Source organism: Rhinolophus sinicus, chromosome 7 (genome assembly GCF_057876585.1).
Source record: "Rhinolophus sinicus isolate RSI-liver-muscle chromosome 7, RSI-T2T, whole genome shotgun sequence".
In the NCBI taxonomy this organism is placed as follows: Eukaryota; Metazoa; Chordata; class Mammalia; order Chiroptera; family Rhinolophidae; genus Rhinolophus; species Rhinolophus sinicus.
The window spans coordinates 4,522,221-4,543,579 of record NC_142507.1 but is presented as its reverse complement, the minus strand read 5'-3'; the positions used below and the strand labels follow the sequence as shown (position 1 = coordinate 4,543,579).

At 41.3% G+C, this 21,359-nt stretch overlaps 1 protein-coding gene and 1 long non-coding RNA gene across 3 annotated transcripts in view; one reads left to right on the top strand and one right to left on the bottom strand.

Moving 5' to 3' along the window:
- Positions 1-6,909, bottom strand: part of LOC109444232 (uncharacterized) — a 104,660-nt gene extending 97,751 nt beyond the window's left edge. For both annotated transcript variants that reach the window (XR_016021670.1, XR_016021669.1), the window contains exons 1-3: positions 6,771-6,909; positions 6,035-6,305; positions 2,908-3,052 (exon numbers count right to left, since the gene is read on the bottom strand). This is a non-coding gene — a long non-coding RNA (uncharacterized LOC109444232). The remainder of the gene's footprint in view (positions 1-2,907; positions 3,053-6,034; positions 6,306-6,770) is intronic.
- A 414-nt stretch (positions 6,910-7,323) lies between these two features.
- The window catches only part of ZBTB10 (zinc finger and BTB domain containing 10), a 31,041-nt gene continuing 17,005 nt past the window's right edge, over positions 7,324-21,359 (top strand). Inside the window, exons 1-2 of the mRNA XM_019725465.3 lie at positions 7,324-8,295; positions 14,989-15,877. Coding sequence (XP_019581024.3) covers positions 7,333-8,295; positions 14,989-15,877 — 1,852 coding nt within the window. The 5' untranslated portion in view covers positions 7,324-7,332. The remainder of the gene's footprint in view (positions 8,296-14,988; positions 15,878-21,359) is intronic.

Here is a 21,359-nt window from a genome sequence, read left to right as displayed (position 1 = left end):
GTAGACCAACAGAAAATAATTGGAACCTTTGTAGGGTTTTAAGTGTGGGTGGGGTGATAGGATCAGATTTGCATTTTGAAAAGATTACTGGCTTCACTACAGGGATGGATTAGAGGGCAGGGCCAGAATGTAGGGTTTATTGAGATAGATGATTCCTTGAACATCTGCATGTGAACTTAAGCTTTTGAAAAATAAATAATAGTTTAAAGGGATTGGAATTTTCTAAGAAAAGAAACAACTGGTTTTCATCTTTTAAACCTTTTGTGTTTATTTTGGGGGGCAGGGCAAAACTGGCTCACAGTAGCTGGAGAAAAGGAAGAATGAACAGTACCCCTTCCCAGAAGTCCTGGGCAAAGGCCTCTCATTGATTATCAGAGTTAATTTCTCTACCCCCAAATTAAAATAGTTTTATTGGGTTTGGTTTTTTTTGGGATTATATAGTCAATATAAATTATATTCTCAATATAAGACAGTACAGGAAGGGTATTGAGAAAGACTCTTAGAAACTGAAATCCTGCTGAGATAATTATTGTCCCCATTCTGGTGAAGAGCCTTTTAAACCACCTTCCACGCTTGCACTCAGCAGGAACTTACGTATATGCTCTAGGGACCGCAGCTGTGCTGTTTGGCAACAACATACACTGGGGGTGCCAAAAAATGTATACAAGTGGACACTTTGCTCAACATTGTTCAAGCAGTAGTTTGCTGGGATCAAAAGTGTCTGGACGCTGATGGGAACCACTTTGAGCACCTCTTACAACTGCAGAAGTCAAAGGTGACTTGTGTTCATCTTCTGTTATCGGTGTATATTGAGTATTACAATTTTAATACAGCTTTCCTTTTTGAAAATGTGTATACATTTTTTGGGCATCCTTTGTATATATATCCCTAGTGCTCAACAAAATAGGTGCCCAATATTGTTTGAATTAAGTATTCCAATTACATGTTAATATATTGCCTTTTTTTTTTTTTAACTCAACAATAAGCCTTGGACTTATATAACGCCACATCAATCTTACTAATGGCTGGTCAATAATTCACTACAAGCATGTGCCATAATGTATGTAAATAACCCCACACTGATAGAAGCTCAAGTTTTTTAGGCTTATAAACTATGCTACAATGAGCATCCTTGCACAGACATCTTAACATACCTGTCTAGGATAAATTCCCAGAACTGAAATTGCTGGGTAAAAAGATACATAAACATTGCATACTTTGATGCATATATCCAGTCTACCAGAGAACTTATTCCTACCTACTTTCCCAACTATATTCATTTTCCTATTCCTCTGATGGGTTAAAATTACTTATCTATTGGTGTTTTTTATGCATACTTCTGTGATTACTGGCGAAGTCTGAACATCTTTTCATATGTTTACTAGTAACTTGTATTTCTTCTTATGTGATTTTCTAATATCCATCCTTTGTACACTTTTCTACTACTCGATAGGTGTTTGTCTTATCGATGTATAAGATCCATTTGTATATTAGTGATATTAAGCCTGCCTGTCACATATATCCCAAATTTCTTTTTCCAAGTTTACTTTTAAAAAACCTTTGTTGATTGTGTTTTTGAAAAACAAAAGTTTTATAATTTATATAGTCAATTCTGTCAACCTTTTTCTTTAAGGTTTCTGGCTTTTGTGTTGTTCTTAGAACTAGGTATTTCGCTTCCCAACATATTAAAAATACCTCCCTAATAGAATTTTCTTTTTACACTTTTGAGAGCATTTCTGGAGGGTAACCAGGGGATACTAATAAGACTTATTAAAATGTTCATTCCCTTTGCCAGAAATTCACCTTTTAGAATTTATCCTAAGGCAATAATAGATAGAAAACTTCAGTTTCAGGAACATTCACTAAAGAGTTGTTTATAATGGCAAAAAAAAAAAAAAAAAAAAAACCATAATGGAAGACTGATTAAATCAATTATAGTATATCCATACCATTAAAATATTAAAAAGATTTAATCATTTTGAAACATATTAATTACTAAGAGCACAAATACACTAAGATCCAATTTATAAACACCAAAAAACAATTTTAGCTAGGCACAGAAAAAAACAACTGTATTTACACCTCAGTGGTTAGTTCTGGGTACTAGAAATAACGGATGAGCTTTCTTTTTTTTTTTCTTTTCTCCTATGAGCACGTTTGAATAAAAAACCAATTTTGAAATTAAGTGAAGCCAATAGTTAATTATGTAGATACAGCATTGTTAAGTGTATGCTGTGTGTTGTAGTAGCTAAGGAAGCCTTAGACTAGAGAGTATTACCTTGTCTTCAACCTTACACATATAACTTCAGCCTCATCCAAAAAGGAAGTTATAAAAGTGTTTTGAAATATTTAATTGTAGTATCATAAATAATGTGAAGATTATTAACCTGTTTCTACCTGGGTTTCCTCACCTGTTAAATGAAGATAATAATACCTCCCCTGATGTAACTGACGAGAAGGTTGTGTAAACTGTTTATAACTCACTGTAAGCTACCTAGAAAATGGTGCCAATAACATATTAGTTACATTCAACTATACAACTATCATTGCCTTTTCTTTTTTTTTCTTAAACCTCTTTATTGAGGTGTGACCGACATACAAAAAGCTGTACTTAGCTGACGAGTTTGGAGATGAGTATATACTGGTGAAGCCATCACCACAATCTGTCCATAAACATATCCATCACCTCCAAACATCTTCTCCTGATCACTTCACTAATTTTTGTGACGAGGACACTGAAGACCTACCCTTTTAGCAAAATTGAAGTACACAATCCAGTGTTGTAACTATCGGCACGTGCCGCACAGCAGATCTCCAGGACTGCTCATATTGTATAACTGAAACTTGGAAGCCTCTGACTAATACCTCTCCCCCGCCCCTGCCCTCGCCAGCCACCATTCCACTTACTGCGTCTATGAGTCTAACCAGATTCCTCATATAAGTGGTATCATGAGATATTTCTTCTTCTGTGTCTGGCTTATTTCACTTAGGATAATGTCCTCCATGTTCATTCTTGTTGTTATAAACGGCAGGATTTCCTTCTTTTTCAGGGCTGAAAAATATTTCATTATAATTTATATATATATATGTACACATATATAAAATGATAGATGTTTTTAATGTAAACGCAATGGAAACATTAGTTCAATACCTTTAAAAAGAATACATTTTACTTAGCAAAGAAAAAAAAAAGAACCAGAAGAAAAGCTGCCTACCAAAATAGACTGTAAGAAAAGAGAAAGTAGTCAACGTGCATTTACTAATTGCTTCCTATGTGCCAGGCTGGGGTTGGGGGAGGGGAGTATGAGAGTGAATAATGCACAGTCTCTACTCTCAGGTACTTCATTCTGGAGGATGACACACATCCATCCACAGACAGAATCACAGGCCGTGACGAGGCAAAGTGCCTTGACCAAGGCAGCAAAGGAAAGTCAAGTTTGACCATCCAAGTTCATCCGAACCAGATACAGGAACTCAGGCTGCTCAGTGAGTTACAGTGGGATAGCACCACGGTGGTCCACAGCAACTTTACAGCCTTAAGTGAAATTAGGCAGGGGACAAATGGGTTGGGGATGCCCCACTCTTGAGGGGTTCCCCTTGTAAGCATAAGGGGGAATCCCCTTGAATACGGTAGAACCCCAACAGTAAATGTAGGGGCTAGAGGGGAGAACAGATCCCTGTTTGCTAGTAGAAGACTGGAGCAGGTGGGGGAATTCTTAAAAACTCCATTTACAGAATAGGAGATCCCCTTCTGCTACTCAAAGTTCCCTTGTACCGGGTGTTCTGATGCATTAGTGGTTACCATCCTCTTGAACTTTGCTTCTGATTTCATCTTCCTTCAGACTTAGAGGAAGGTAGCTGAATCTATATTTATATACATAGAATGATAAAAGTATAAATACATACACATACACATGCACACACACACCACACGCTCACACTGTGTGGCTGTTGGGAGTCCAGTGGTCCCAGAATTCAGGTCACCTATTTGGACCACTGGAATCTAGTGCTGTTTATTCCTAATTAGTTCCTATCTAAACATAATTCCAGACAGAGACAAAATACAAGGTAAAACGTATGTCTGAGAAAAATTCAGTCCTGACACAACTAATGCCCTATTGATCCCAACATTTTTGATGATTCTGGCACTGCCAGAAAGCAAAAATAATAACACCAGCATACACTTACATAGTGCCTATTGTGTACTAGGCATATAAGATGAAAGGAATCAAAGATATGAACTTCACAGTTTTGGAATGAGAACAACCTTTAAAGTTGAAACAAAAATTCTCAAGTCCACTTTCACTTCCCATCAACTCAACCCCAGATAAGCAATTAACTTCAGTAACTCCTCCCTCTTTTTATGGGGGAGGCAGTGGAGGTTAAAATATAATAACTAATGCATTTATTTGCAAAGTGCTGGAATTTTAAAAATGTCTTAAAGACAAAGCACAGTATTATGCCCTTCCTCCATATATTACATGGAAGCACATATTATATACAGTAACGCAGGCAGAATCCTCTCATTTCTCTAAGGTACAAACTAGGTCAACGTCAGAGATTCTGCTGCCCTAGACTTCCCAAGTAAAACAAAGCAGAACAAACATTTTTTTAAAAGTCACAGAGTATACCAATGTAAGGACCTATATTAGAATTTCAAGCTGTTGCTCACTGGTGGCCAGGCAACAGTATGAATAGGTGACAACATGATCATTACTGGAAAAATAACCCAAAGCCAAACTATTTTTGTGGCAGGTTAGTAGCACCATTCTTTACATTAAAATCGCATTCCATTTAATAAGGCCGAACTAATGTTTTTGGTTGATATAAACACTGCTCATTTATATAAATACTAAAATTATAGTGAGTTAGGTGAAAGTTACTTTGAACAAATCTATATAATCAATAGTAGAGCCTGGCCATGCATGCATGTGTGTAGTCCATTTAAAAATATTAAGACAAATAGTATTTTATACTACCATGTCTAAGAAAATCTGGTTTTCAAAGTTAATCTAAAAAACATACCATATTCCATAGTCCACATTATATATATATTCAAAGCTTTAAATAGTGTAATTTTAAAATAGAAATTTCTTAAGAGAACAGAATCATAAAACTAGAGGGCCTAAAAGTGTCAACACATGCTCTGTATAAAATATATAACTTTGTATTAATATATAATGTAGACCATTTAAGCCCCTAACGCTAGGTAGTCTGTAATTGCAAAGATTCCAAGGGTACTCCTCAGTTTTCCTATGCACATCTAATACGGTGTTTCCCGGAAAATAAGACCTAGCCGGACAATCAGCTCTAATGTGTCTTTTGGAGCAAAAATTAACATAAGACCCGGTCTTATTTTTCCATACATAGGAAAACAAGGCCGGGTCTTATATAAGACCGGGTATAATATAATATAATATTGGGTCTTATATTAATTTTTGCTCCAAAAGATGCATTAGAGTTGACTGTCCGGCTAGGTCTTATTTTGGGGGGAACATGGTATGTTAATATAAAAAATGTACCTTGCCATATAAATATCCTTTTCCGGTCAATAATTATCTTGAACGTATTTTATATGTCGTTTGTGATTAAACTTTTAATATATTGCTTAAAAGAGTAAAACATCCCTCCATAGTTCGAGAACATTTTTAAACCTGAAATAGGTTTGAATGAAAGAAATTTCAGATTTATCTCACATTTAAAAATAGTACAGTGAGTCTAAACACTAGAATTTGCTAAATGCAGCATATTAAAAATTTTAAAATAAGTACGAGGGCTCTAAATGGGAAAATCTTTCTCTGAAAAAGTTGACTAGGGTTATGAGTTTCATTTCCAGCTCAATCTGTTCTTCTAATCCATCTAGAGGCCGTACGCGATGTAAACAGTTAAAAAAAAGAGTCTTCAAAATTAACTCTTGTCTTTGAATGCACAGTGATCCGAGTCCCACACGGCGTCGGCAGCAGCAGACTCCTCCCCGCTCCTGGGGAAAACCCTGCCTAATATTTATAACGTTATGACATACTGTAATACTCACAAGGTGGTTGTAGAAGTATAAACACCACTGGCGCGGTCTGATTGGCTGCCGGTGATGTAACACCCATGTCAATACTTCCCAGTGAACGCACGTGTTCGACCTTTTATTTAAATTTCCATTTCATCACAGCAATAAGACACTCGGGGCGGTGCGTTTTCTGTGAACCGATGATCGCCTCGGGTCTGAGGTGCTGCCTGGCACACACAAGGCATCCGACGCGGAGGTGTCCGTGGTGGTAACCGCCTCGCGTGGAAGGCAGCGCCGGGCCAGCCTTTGTGAGGGAACAGAATAAAATAAGTTCACTTCCTCAGGCACCGCCACTGCCCCCACCAAGTGACACGGCTGGAGCGCAGCTCCCACCGCACAGTTATTTCCCAAGTCCCAGGTGAACTCGTGGCGAGAGCAGGAAAATGCGCGTCCCGGGCGCGGGTAGGTGCGCGTGGGCAGCGGGGAGGCGGCCGGACCCTGACACCGGCCAGCTGTTTGTCCGCCGCGGAGCCCGGCCCCGGCCGCGCACGCCCGCCCCTCCCGAGACCCCCAGCCCGCCGCCCGGCCTTTTGTCCCCCGCCTCCGGCCCACTTCCTCCCCCGCGGCCGCCCCCCCGCCCCCCGGCCCCGAGGCGCGGCCCGGCCCCCTTCCCGGTCCCCGGGCGCCCCCACCCCAGCCGGCCCAGCCCCAAGCCCAGCCCCCTCCCCGCCCGGCCCCCACCCTTTCCCCCTCCAGCGGTTACTGCTACCCCGGTGCATTGTGGGCGCACGGTCCGTTGTTCATTTGCCATTCGACCTCCGCCAGGGCCTGGTCGGACGGAAACGCTCCGCCGGCTTTATTGTCGGGCGTTATGTGGCGGAGCCCGGCAGTTTAACGCGCCGCACGCCCTCAGCGCCTCGGGAGCCGGCGGCGGCGGCGGGACTCGGCGGCGCGCCCGCGGGAGGAGATCGGCGCGGAGGGTCGGTGTGTGCGCGCGGCGCTCCGGAGGGGCGGCGAGGGGCTCCCGCACTCCGCCTCAACTTCGAAGGCCGCACGCGCCCGGCTCGCTCCTCGCCGCCCCGCCGCCCGCCCCCTTCTCCGCGCGGGACGCTGCCCGGAGCGCTGCGGGGCGGGGGTGGAGGACGCGGAGGCGGCCGGAGGCGGCGGCCCGGCGGGCGGCGGCGGACGCGAGAGGCGGCCCCGGGAGCGAGCGCGAGCCGGGCGGCCGGGCGGGAGGGCGAGGCCGAGCCCCGCGAGACCGGAGCGCGGGGAGCGCGCGGGACGCGGCCCGAGGCGGGCGCGAGCCGGGGCAGCGGGCGGCGGCGCGCGCCATGTCGTTCAGTGAGATGAACCGCAGGACGCTGGCGTTCCGAGGCGGCGGGCTGGCCACGGCCGGCGGCGGCTCCGCGAACAATAACGCCGGCGGGGAGGCCTCGGCTTGGCCTCCGCAGCCCCCGGCGCGACAGCCCCCGCCGCCGGCGCCCCAGCAGCTCAATGGGCGGGGGGCCGACGAGGAAGTGGAATCGGAGGGCCTGGAGCCCCAGGACCCGGAGGCCTCCGCCGGGGCGGCCGCCGCCGAGGACGCCAAGGAATCGCTGCTCCCCCCGGACGCGGGCGGCCCCACCTCGCTGGGCGGCGGCGGCGGCGTGGGGGGCCCCCTGCTCGCCGAGAGGAACCGTCGGACTCTGGCCTTCCGCGGCGGCGGCGGCGGCGGGGGTCTCGGCAACAATGGCAGCAGCCGCGGCCGGCCCGACACCCCGGCGTGGCCCCTGAGGCATTTCAATGGGCGAGCGCCGGCGGCGGTGGAGCTGGAGCTGGACGCGCTGGAGGGGAAGGAGTTGCTGCCGGACGGCGCGTCCCTGAGCGACAGCACCGAGGACGAGGAGGAGGGGGCGAGCCCGGGCGACGGCAGCGGGGCGGAAGGCGGCAGCTGCAGCAGCAGCAGGCGGTCGGGCGGCGATGGCGGGGACGAGGCGGAGGGCAGCGGCGCGGGCGCTGGCGAGGGCGAGACTGTCCAGCACTTCCCGCTCGCGCGGCCCAAGTCCCTGATGCAGAAGCTCCAGTGCTCCTTCCAGACCGCCTGGCTCAAGGACTTCCCCTGGCTGCGGTATTCCCAGGACACGGGGCTCATGTCGTGCGGCTGGTGCCAGAAGACCCCGGAGGACGGGGGAAGCGGGGACCTTCCTCCAGTGGGGCACGACGAGCTTTCGCGAGGGACGCGCAACTACAAGAAAACCCTGCTCCTGAGGCACCACGTCTCTACCGAGCACAAACTCCACGAAGCCAACGCCCAGGTACCGTAGACCCTGCGCCCGCTTTTTCAGATCCTTCAGGGGAAGGTTTGTCCGCTGAAAAAGCCTCTGTCCTGGGGGAACGCTGCGTTCCAGTTGGGAGGTGCGGGCGATCTGTGCGTGGGAGGTTAGGCAGCTCGGGAACAACTTTTCAAAAGTTCTGTGTGTTGGGGGTAGCGGGAGGGAATGACAGTTTACTAATCTGATTTTTTTTTTAATGATTCAAATTTCTTTGCCCATCAGATTGAATCAAAAAGAACGTTTAATAAAGGTTGAAGGTTTTAACTCGAAAAGGTTAACTTTGCGGTCAGAAATTTTACTAGCTGTGATTTTTGAAAAGCTGCCTTATGTTCATAGTCTTTTAGCGTGCTGGTAGAAGTCAAATCTGGCAACTCTTTGAAGAATGAATTAAACAATTTCCTTAACCTTTGACGCTACTCCTTTCGGGAAAACATCCAGCAGAGAAAATTCTTTATATCAGGTCAGGATAATATGAAATATGAGAGCAGTATGTAAATGTGGTGGAAGCTACTTGCTTAACAGTCCTCTTGGGAAGAATTTTACTAAATTCATCTCCATTTAAACTTCTTGAATCTTCTTACCAAAGGCGTGCTTTGCGTAAATTATTGTAGCTTTGCTTAACTTGTTTTCCCTCTACCCAGATTTCTGTGCTGAGATTTTTATATAATCCCCACTTTTCAGTAAGTTGATTTGGACTGGTAGAGAACATATTTACCAAACTCCTTGAAATCATAAGTCCTTGGTTACAAAACAAGTAACCTGTACTTAGTTCTTGTTTTAATATTTCCACTCTAGAGATAGTAGTCTACCAGTTTGATAATCCCTTTTCAAGTCAAACAGATGTTGATCAGTTCTCCTTTAAAACAACCTGTGGTGGTGGATGGAATTCATTCTTTTGTATTCTAGCCAGTCATTGGTTTAGAAAGTCAACTTTCAGATATTGGTCCCCCTGTGTTTATTGGAGTGAGCTGGCTGTTCAGAATACTTATACTGGAGTTAATTAGGCGCTATCCAATAACCCCATCGCTCAGAAGTTTCTCAGAAGTTAAGGTTTAAACTTTAAAGCATAGGTTTCTTTTTCCCTGTGGACAATGGCAACAGTTCCTGCACAAATTTTAGTTGCCTAAACCCTAGTAGGAAGGTCACTTAAAGATAGAAGGCCTAGAAAGGTTAAGTAAATTGTCCTGACTCTTAGAGTCCTTGGTGACAACCCAGACGAGAGCCTACATGGAATGCTGTCATGGAAAAAGAATGGGATTTGGAGTAAATCTGGGTTCAGATCTCGGCTCTCTGCAATTACTAGTTTTGTGAGCTTGGGCAATGGAGTGAGTAGTACTAACCTTTCCTTGTCTTCTGTGTGCCAAACACATTTACCTTACTCTGCAAAGTAATGATTTTGTTCTCACTTTACAGAAGAGGAGTCTGAGGCTAGAAAGGGTTAAGTAACAGTAACGTATCTCTGAAGTTATTTAGTCAGATGGTGGAGGTCAGGGACTTGTGAAAATGAAAGTGTACTTTGGGAAATAATGGTAGGTTGGTTATTTAGAAAAATTTTAAAAGACAATTAGAATGAATTTTCTTAATATACAGTGGACCAGTTACTCCTCTTATCAGCATAGTCTCTCCCTGTAGGCAAATCTGAATGAGAATGCAAATTATAATTAGCTGCTTAGTGAACCTGAAATCAGAGGAAGGGGAATTAGTTGGATAACCTTATGATAGACTTAGTACAGTGTAAACTTCCCCTTAGGCATGTATCTGGATCAAGGAATTCATTCCTAGGTAAAACCTTTAATAAACTTGAACTCCAAATTATCCCTTCCCTTCCTTTTGCCCCCTTGAAACTCCATTTTTATAGATATAATCTGCAGCCCATCTTTCTCTTAGGATGTTCTCTCATTAGACTGAGGATAATACAATTTAGTTTGTAAGGCTATCTGTATTGGGTTTCCTTGATTGGGTTTTTGGATGTTTCCAGTATGAATTGATGCTAATCATTTCTGTTTTAATTCTGGCTAACTTTAGTTTGGGGTGTTGTCTTGCTGTTGTGTGTACGTTGACCGCAGGTACCACCTACATACACTTCTTTGTTAATGTGAGTGACAGGTTCAAGAACTGGCTGATTCCTGTGGGCGGCGTTCAGTCCTTTTTCCCATTGTCCTGCAGTCTTTGATGACCTGTAGGAGGCAGTATAGCACAGCCTGTAAGAGCATTCTTGGGCTTAAGGTGAGGGGGCCCTGACTTCTAATCCTCTGCTTGCTTGGCAGGCAAATGGGTTAAAACTCCTCGTCTCCTCAGGTATGCAACGCATATATGCCAGCACGTAATCACTTGGTAAATGATAACTATTATTTTTATCATCGTGCTTATTTTCTTCACAGATAAGAATAACGATGTTTTCCTGTGGCCTGCTACCTCATGTCTCAGTGTTACCAATGTTGTCAGTTTTGAAGCCACTTTATCTCGTGGAATCACTGTTGATTCTAGAGAGCAAACCGGTTCTCCTTTTCATATCTTCAGAGACTTGAGCCATCTAGTTCTTTGCGCAGTCTGAGACTTTCTCACTATACATGCAGTTTTTCTCAGCTTCACAAAAAGTATCTTACTAGCTTTCTCCTGTCTTAAATACACTCAAGTGAGAGTTCTGGAGTTCTACAGGCAAGAATTCAGTTTGCGAGAGGAGTTTGGCCCAATCTTACTATGTCGCTAAGGGTTGCCTTTCTTTCTTACGCTTTCTGTAAGTAAGAAAAGTCCTTTTTCATCAATTCTACGGTGATGACCAAAACATTATAGCACCCACTTAAAAGTTTGATACTCTTGTGAATTAGATGATGTTGGTTGACTGCTCATGGGAGACTGTAAATAAGGTTAGAATCTGTTCTTAACCTTCTATTTCAGAGACCCCTGTATTCTTTGTAAGGGTGTGTGAGTGTAAGATGTAAGGGACAGCATGTAGTTGTTTAGAGTAACAGCTGACTATATCTTCATAGAATCACGTTTAATAATTAGCTCATACAGGATTTGACCATTTGGCCTAGAGTACTTTAAAATTGCTTTACTAACAGTGATTACCACTGTATCTTGGTTCAGATCACTTTCTATGCACGTGTGAACTATTCATAGCTTAAATCACACATTCTGTCAACTCGTGCCAGTTTACTAACCCTAAAACATGCACTTAGATGTATTATTGTTATCAATTTAGTTAACCTTTCCAGAAGGTAAATACTGAATTCAGATCGATGATCTGATTGAAATTACTAATTGGAATATGTGAGGTCAGCAACCAAAGCAAAGGTGAAACAGGTCTACCAGCCTTCTTTGCATTTGGCAAAAATAAGGTGCAAAGGTTTGTTGATTTTAATAATTTAGGAAGTCTGAAAACCTTTCGCTAAGAAGGAGAAATATTAAAGTTAAACCTGTGGCCCATTAAATAACCATTTTGTAGAATGATACTTACATAGGTTCTGACATTCATTGTGTTTGGTATGCAGTCATTTCTTGAAAGAGGACTATAATTCTGGGTAGGGAAGTCAATACTAATTACTTGTTGATTTGTAGCAAAATAGCATTTTCTTATTTATGGATTGATTACAGATGAGCTCAGTTTGCGACTGGTTCTCTCTCCCACTCTCGCTCAGAAGGGGGTGAGACTGGGGGGTGGTCTAGATTTCTCTCTAAGTTGGTGGCATTATCTAGCTCTCCAAGCTTGAATGCTGAAGACCCTGTGATTCTTTTCTCCTGCCTCCACAATCTAGTTAATCACTCAGGTTCTGATCTTCCTTCCAGATGTTTTTCCAGACTCTGCCTCACCACTTCTCCCCCTATTACCATTATGTCTTCCCTCCTTAAGGTCCTTGTTTCTTGCAAGTATGTTGCATTATTAACAGTAGCTCCCCTCGTCACAGTATCTCCAGTCTTCATCCCCCAGTAGTAATCCTCCACTTGGCTGCCACAGTCATCTCTTCTATCTGCCAATCCAATCAGATCACTGCTTCTGGAGCCCTGTGAGGCACCTATAGCAGTACTTATCTGGTCGGGGATTCCAGTCTCCTTTGATCATCTGATGAAAGCTACAGACACTCCCTCAGAATGTTCATAAGTGCATATTTGCATATCTTGGGCTTGTTTTGGATCACCTTGAAGTTCTTTCATAAAGCTGCAGTTGTGAGGATACTGCAGACCATCTGGGTTCTTTTTCTCATGCTCTCTTGTTCTCTTAGAATGAGGGGCCTCCTTCATTGCCCCTCTTGCATCCTTTAAGGCCCTGATCAGATCTTTCCTCTAAAAATCATTCCCCTGCTCCGGAAAAAACAACACACACACACACACACACGCACGCACGCACACACACACATGGATTTGATGCATTTCTTGTCTGCTCGCATAACACCCTTGGTATATTCTTCAGTACCTCAGGAGTCCTGCCCACTAGTGAAAACGTCAAATGGGAACTATACGTACTCATTTTGGGTCCAGTGTAGAATGTGTCTAAACTAGACATTCACTTAATGCTTATTAAATAAATGAGTAAAGACAGGATTTTTCAAGCTTTTAGCAGCTTTTTCCTCTGTAAAGTGAAATATTTACTATTTTTTAGCATCTCGAAATAAATTTGAATATGTTACGAGGATTTTAACTACATGGAAAAGAATTCTAAGATTCTTTTCCAGATCTAAAATTAAAATTTTACTTATGGGCATCATCACAAATAGAACACTTGAAGGCTTTTCATTTTTATAGAATCTCCGGTGTAACAAATTGTCTTATTTTTGAAATCTGTCCATTTCCTTAAAATGTCCTTGCTTAGCCAGTTTCGACTAATGTCTGGGCTAAGCTGTGTTTTCCTTTTTGGGAAGGGAAATAGAAAAAGTTTTCCAACATTTGAAAAGACCAGTTCTGGAAATATTTAAACCTTTTCAACAGTGTATTTTACTTATCAGTGATAGCTCATGTTATCATGGAATGTTAAAGAAGGAACCAAATAGACCCATACTTGAGTTCTTACGGACCCACTTTTGAGTTTGTCTTTAGTAATAAGAATTTCTTAATTTACTTGGTTCATCAAATAATATTTGGCCATTTATTTTAGTGCTATGTGCTTATTTAGCTCTGTTTCACCCACATCCTCAAGAAATACTCCCCTTGGAGAGTACGTAGTCTCTTGATTTGCAAACCCTTCATTATGAAGGGTATGTTTAATAGGTGCTACCAGTTCAGTGCTCTAATCAGTAGTGAAAAAGAAATTGCTAGTGTCGCTTGTAAAAGCATGGGACATTACTGTTCTTGTACAATAATAATGAGAAAAAACAGCGGTTGGGTAGTTGTGCTTGATTTGTATAGTTTGTGTTAAAATAGAAGGGGCAAATATTTTGGTGGATAGGCTTTTGTCTGAGTTATTTTTAAAATTTAGGACATTTGGTCTGATAATGGCAGAGACTCTCAGAAATTGGGACTGGCCCAGAAAATTCAGAACACAGTGACCATAGCCTAAGATGACTGCTACAGTTAGACATAACCACCTCCTCCTTCAGGTGTTGGCCTGCTGGATGTATAAACTTTAAGTAGTTCTTGAAGTATAAATGCTAATTCGCTGCTTCTATAAACACTTCATGATGTGCTGCCGGATTTTTAAAACTTTAGTCTTAATTCAGGTCCTTAGTTTATATTTCCTTCCCCCCCCCCGCTTCTTCGGCCTTCCCCCAACCCCCACTCCAGTTCAAGCCATTGTTTCTCAGTCTAGTTGTGTAGGACGCAGCTCCCTGGCCCGTGCTGGTATGATGAGCCTTGCGCTCCCCAGTCGTAGGCTCTCACCCGCTGCCGGACACGGTAGCCCAGGGCAGCACATGGTAGCCCACGGCTGCGCACGCTGACCTCCAGCTGCTCAGGCAGCTCAGCTCCAGGAAGAGCTGTTGCCTAAATCTTAGCTGTAGAGGGCGCAGCTCACCGGCCCATGTGGGAATCGAACCGGCGGCCTTGGCGTTAGGAGTACAGCGCTGTAACCATTTGGCCGGCCCAGTTTATACTTCAAAAGCATAGCATGCTACATGTTACTCTGTAAATTAAATCCCACTGATCCTCCTTCAGATGGGTTTGATTTTCCTTACAGTAATAGCAATGATTTGCACTGAGCTGTTCACTCCTTTTCTCTTCAGTATTTGAGACTGCACACTTCGTAATGATTACTGACATTAGTATACAGTTGGCCCTCTGCCTCCGCAGGTTCTGCATCCACGGATTCAAACAACTGCAGATTGAAAATATTCGAAAAAAAGTTATTCGAAAACAGTTACATTGTTGCCGACATGCAGTGTGGTTAGGCCTCCGGTGGTTGGGTCCCTACTGAACACGTACAGACTCTTGGCATTGTTCTATGTACCGAGCCTTCACGCGGTGTTAGAGATTATGAGTGATCTAGAGATGATTTAAAGTCCATGGAAGGATGTGCGTAGGTGACAGGCAGACACTCCTCCCCCATTTTACGGAAGGGACTTGAGCATCCGGGGATGTTGGGATCCACAGGGGCCCTGGAGCCCAGCCCCGAGGATACCGAAGGACAACTATATGATTAGTGCTTTTTAAAAAGTTAATTGATGATGGTAATATTTGTTTTTCTTATACTTTGAGGGCTTTAAAAAATAAAATTTAATATTAATGTTTTCCATCCAATTACAGGAATCAGAAATACCATCAGAAGAGGGGTACTGTGACTTTAATAGTAGGCCAAATGAGAACTCTTATTGCTATCAACTTCTTCGACAACTAAATGAACAGAGAAAGAAAGGTATTCTTTGTGATGTCAGCATTGTGGTGAGCGGAAAAATCTTTAAAGCTCATAAGAACATCCTGGTTGCAGGCAGCCGTTTCTTTAAGACTTTATATTGCTTTTCAAACAAAGAAAGCCCTAACCAAAACAATACTACCCATTTAGATATTGCTGCAGTTCAAGGTTTTTCAGTCATCTTGGACTTCCTGTATTCTGGTAACCTGGTGCTCACAAGCCAAAATGCCATTGAAGTGATGACAGTGGCCAGCTATCTTCAGATGAGTGAAGTTGTTCAAACTTGCCGAAATTTCATTAAAGATGCCTTAAATATAAGCATTAAATCCGAAGCTCCAGAGTCTGTAGTTGTGGACTATAATAATAGAAAACCAGTTAATAGAGATGGGCTGTCTTCATCACGGGATCAAAAAATTGCCAGTTTTTGGGCAACACGGAATCTTACCAATTTGGCAAGTAATGTAAAAATTGAAAATGATGGTTGTAATGTCGACGAGGGCCAAATAGAAAACTACCAAATGAATGACAGTAGTTGGGTCCAGGATGGTTCACCTGAATTGGCTGAAAATGAATCTCAAGGTCAAACAAAAGTGTTTATTTGGAATAATATGGGCTCCCAGGGAATTCAAGAAACTGGCAAAACAAGGAGGAAAAACCAAACTACAAAGAGATTTATTTATAATATACCACCTAATAATGAAGCAAATTTAGAAGATTGCTCAGTGATGCAACCACCTGCTGCCTATCCAGAAGAAGATCTGTCCTTCATTAAGGAAGAACCAGGTAAATAGTGTATATACAAAGGTATTTCCATTTTCATTCTAATTCTGGTTGGATTTAATTTTGCAGTCTACTTTTAAAGTTAGTTTTTTTCATTATAAAAGTAATACACATAAGTAATACTAAATTTGAATGCTTACAATAGGAGGTGCGGGAAAATTACTGAAGCTCATAATTTTTGTATCTTAAGTTTCTTTCTCGAGGCGTGAATATGTGGGTTTCTCACAGGCTGGGTTAATCATCAGGCCTTTGCCTGTATTATTGTGTCATGTGGGCTCCACTGCGTGTGTAGTTCCTTGACTTTCCTGATCTTTGGACTCTGCTCACCTTTTTTGCACCCAGTGCTGGGAAAGATAAAAAATCTTGGGTTGTAATAAATAGTTTGTCATTTCAGAACACTTTGGAGACCTAGTTAATATCCTTTACTCAATTTTTTTAGTGAATTAAACATTTGCAAGTGTTTCATAGAATTTTGCAAATGGTAATGGGATTATTCTAATGTTTAGGGCTACTGTTCTCACCATAAATGTTACAGAAGCTGGAATATTTTAAGTTTGTCTTACTATCACCTTATTTTCATTCTCATTTGCATTAGTTTAGAGAGAGGCCTCTGAGACCTTACTCTTCAGGGTATCCCCAAAGGAATATACGCGAGAATCTTAGCATACCTCATTTGTAGTGTGGGTTTTTAAAAAATGAGATGAGGGGTTTTTGGAGAATGTAAATAGACTTGACTTTAACTTGAATTGCCTGTGTCTGACTTAACTTCTTTTGAAGCAGCAGTCCAGTGGGTCTGAGGTTTTCCCATGCAGACCCCAGACTTGTCCACCACTCGCATATGTGATTTAATGCTTGTTTTGCCTCAAAGCTCTGTACCGTTCAGTGTCTGATTTCCATGATGGTGATCATCTGGGGATGGAGTACTTTCTGTTAAAAAGAATTACTGTTTTTATTTCCTTTTCCCCCTGGGAAAAGGGCAAAATGCCATAGTAATCCTGTGAGATGGTTCCTTTAGCTCTTTAGGTTTTGGTTTAGTTTTCATTGGTAGAAATTTTACTTACTTGAAAATCAACACGCGGGATCAAATATATGGTGATAGAAGGAGAACAGACTCTGGGTGGTGAACACACAATGGGATTTATAGATGATGTAATACAGAATTGTACACCTGAAATCTATGTAATTTTACTAACAATTGTCACCCCGATAAATAAATAAAAAAAATCAACATTCATGTATAATGTACACTGTTTACTGCTCTTTTCCCTCATACTTATCAAGATAAGTCTTTAGCAATAAAATCCTAGAGGCAGTTTCTTTAAAGTATTAAGGGTAGATTTTTCTTAGCAGTGCCTTATTTGGGCTTCTTTTTTTTTTCCCTTTGGTTTCTAAAGTTTATTAAAAATCAAAGACTAGAAAACGTTTACATAAAAATGTCAATTTTAGCTTCCACATTGTTGTCCACACTTACTTTGGCTTAATTTTTAATATAGAAGACTTTGAAGCGATTCTCAAAATTTCGAGTGACATTGTTTTTTTCTGCTGCATGGATTAACTGTTAATAGCATGGTGGGAACCCTATAGTGTTTTTTGAAATACATGTATGTACACACACAATTTAAGGAATAAGCAGAGTTTTCAGATAGTAGCTGATTGGCAAACTAATTAGAGGTAGTCCCTTCTTAAAAGTAACCCCACGTAAAACTGAGGGATTCAGAGAAAAGGCAAGCACTAATATTGACCCACAATGCATACTTGTAGAAAATACCATCACTGGTGATTATTTTAGCAAGCACCCCTAGCGAAGGTTAAGATTGTATCCATGGACTAGGTCTAGCATACATTGGTTTGTGATAGTCTGATACGCGCTCAGTCTCTCTCTCACATCTCTAAACGGTCATTATCACGTCATTGGTATCGCTTTGGTACCCGATGGACATTGCTTAACTCACCAATTCGGTTGTCAGTAACGTGTGCTACATTCCAGCCGTTTTTCAGAAGTTTTTAGTGCCTCTAAATAAAACTTCATTTAGTGGTAGAAAATGGTCTTTTATGGTTAGGACATAATGTGATATAGAGCCAGGGGTTGGCAAATTTTTACTATAAAGGGCCAAACAGTAGTAAGTATTTTTGGCTTTGGTGGTCATAAGGTCAGTTACTTAACTCTGCCGTTGTAGCCTGAAAGCCGTCATTGACAGTGTGTAAACAAGTGAATGGGGACGTGTGCCGAGAAACCTAACCCTCCGTGTGCAGCAGTGGGTGTTGGCATCACGTGGGACCTTCACGGACCCTGATGTTTGGGTCTCTCCATTAGGGATTCCCATTTAATTGGTCTGGGATGTGGCTAGTTTGGTGGGATTTTTATAAGCCTACAGGTAATTATACTGTGACCCAAGGTTGAGATCCACTTAGATATCAAGGAAAGAACCCAGAAAGAGTCAGGATTTGGAAATGAGGTCTTCCACGTACCCACTATGCGACTACCATCAAATTAAATTAACACTTGCCCTCAGTTTCTGCCTCTTTAAAACATGGTATAATAGGATTATTATGCAAATTAAATGACAACTATAAAAGCAAGCACAGCAACTGTCACAGTCATCTTAACCCCCCTTAAAGTTGGGAGACTGCTGAGGTTACTTAAAACCAAATTCTACATAAATGCTTTTATAAGTTCATCTTGACCTTTTGTTTAAATACTTAGAAAGGATCCTTTTTAAGGCAGCCTGTTCCAGTATAGGATGACTGATTATAGGAAGTTATTTTACATTGAGCCAAAATTTACTTCTCTTTAACTTCCTAATTCTGCCGTTAATTCCAATCGCTCGAATCTGCCTGGTAACCCTTCAGGTATTAGACATTTAAAACATTTCCCTCAAGTCTCCTTCTAGGCTACGTGCTATTCCTCCTGCCTTGTGAATTTTTCCAGTCACAGACATGGCTTGTTTCACCTTGAAATTTTGGTAGACAGAATAGACTACAGCTCTCCAAGCAAGTTGTGACCAATACAGAATACAGTGGGTCAGTGTTCACCAAGGGTAAGGCCTTTCTCAAGGTCATTCAGCTAGTAAATAATAGAGGCAGGTTGTATGTTTTATTAAGACTGTCTCACATTAAGACCTTGGAATTAATAAACTAGTAGACCCAGCCTTTTAAAAAACTAGTCCCTTTTAAAACTTCAAACATTTTAATAAACCCCACATCATTTTAATTTCCATTTATTGAGGAAATAGTGAAAACTCAGTGAAATAAATGCTTTTAAATGAGCTCAAAGTTCTGTACCTATACGTCTGGATAGTCCACTTGAGTTTCACTCAGTCTCCAAGCAGTGCTTGGACTTGTGGGTCTCTTGTAGAAACTGACTTCCCCGGGTCTTAAGCCTACAGTTTGTAAACCACAGTTCTGAATAATGCTGTCTTTTTGCTACATAATGTTGAAGCTGCTGTTTGGATGCCTCAAAGAAATGTAAGATATTGAGATAAGATTACTCATAAATAGCAGGGATTTTATTCAGATGCTATTTAATCTTAAACTATCATCTGTTATTTGACTCACTACTGGGATTCGCTTTGAATCATTTTTGATGGATGAGGATACTTGAAAGTAAAACTCAAGAAAGCTTAAAAACTTCTGTCCTTCTTACTGTTTTATTGGAGTTTATAGGATAATTAAAACCAGGAAAAACTAAATTCTGGGTAATATAGGAAAAAAGGTATCAGTTGCTCTGATGATGTAAAAATTTCAAATCCTTGTCTTGTTGATTCACAACCAGAAAACAAATTTCAGGCAAACAAAGTAGATAAACGTAAGGCTAGAAATTAAATTATAGGAATAATTTATGCCTAATTTTTTTCAAAGTGTATTCATAAGTTGTCACTTTTAATCAGCACAAAATCAGATGTGAATCCCATTTTTGGTCTTTTGATGCTCTGGGCTCATGGAACATGTTTTTCTGAATCTAGATTTTATATTTATACCCGTCACACTAGCAAGTTGTATGCATTATAAACAACTGTAATCTACACGTATATGTACATTTTGTGTATGCATACATGCCTCATTTTGAACTAAGATTTTGAAATGACCAACAAGAAACAAATTAGCAAAGCAAATAAAATTTAAGTTCATTATGCTAGTCAAGGGTGTTAACATGGGTGCCCTAATTAAGCTTCTAATTGGCTCTAAGATACAGGCATACTTGGGAGATATTGTGGGTTAGGTTCCAGAGCACCTCAAAAAAGCAAGTCGTAATCTTTTTGGTGGTGGAGGGTCTTGCCTTCCTTTTGTAAAAAAACAAAAAACATGCAATACCTGTCATGCAATTCAAAAAAAAAAAATCTAAGTGCAATAAAATGAGGTATGTACTAAGCAACAGCTTTTTTCTTTATTACTATATTTTTAGAATAGTTTTAGATTTACAGAAAAATTGGGCAGAACATAGAGTTCCTATATGCCTCCCCTCCCCTGCACCCAGTTTTCCCTATTTTTTTTTTTAACAAACTTTAAAAAAAACAGTTTTGTTGTTACATCACCCCTCCCCCACCTCAGTTTTCCTTATTAATATCTTTTGTTAGTGTGGTACATTTAATGTACCAGTATTGATAAATTATTATAATATGTTGCCCACTTTAGTTTACTTAAGCTCTTTGTGTTGTACAGGTCTGGGTTTTGACAAACACATAACGTCATGTATCTGCTATTACAGTATCAGAGAATAATTTCACTGTGCTGAGAGTCCCTGTTGCACCTAGTCCTTCCCTCCCTCCCTGTCCTCAGTCTCCTGACAGCTACTGGTGTTTTTATGTCTCTATAGTTCTGTCTTTTCTAACATGTCATGTAGTCTAAGCAGCTTCTTTCAAAAGGAGGAAATATACCAGTTCTGCAGGATGACAGACTTTTCTGGTACTGAGTTCTGAATGGAGGAATTCCTGTGTGGTTTTGTATCGTTGACACCAAATAGTATAATGGACAATTTCCTCAAAAGCATTCTCTAGTAAATGCAGCAGTAGATTATATAATTGATTTTTATCTTTAATAAGAGCTGATATTAATTCTGTACTGATGATTGAATTTTTTCTTAGTGCCGTACAAATATTCAGGTGCAATGTGGTTTTACCTGATCAAAGAATACAGAGTTAATCTATAAGTTCCTTTTTTTCATCTATACTTCTGATGGGAAAACAGCTTTATAGCATTTGGAAATTTTTATTAATCCTTTCAAGTAGAGTTGAAACCAGGTTTAAGCTTTACATTTTCAATTTTTACAATTTCCTTTTGGCGAAAAAGCATATAATTGGAGTATTTAGTAAACAAATCTGAGAAAAGTGCTCGAACTAAATATCTTTATGATATCCTAATGAGGTACATATTTGAAATAATGAATTATTACTTCTAATTACAGTAAACTCAGTAGTTATCTACTGTGTTTTTGAGTCGTAGTTGATATTTGGCGTGACTTCTGTATGTTGCAGAATCTTGAAATGCT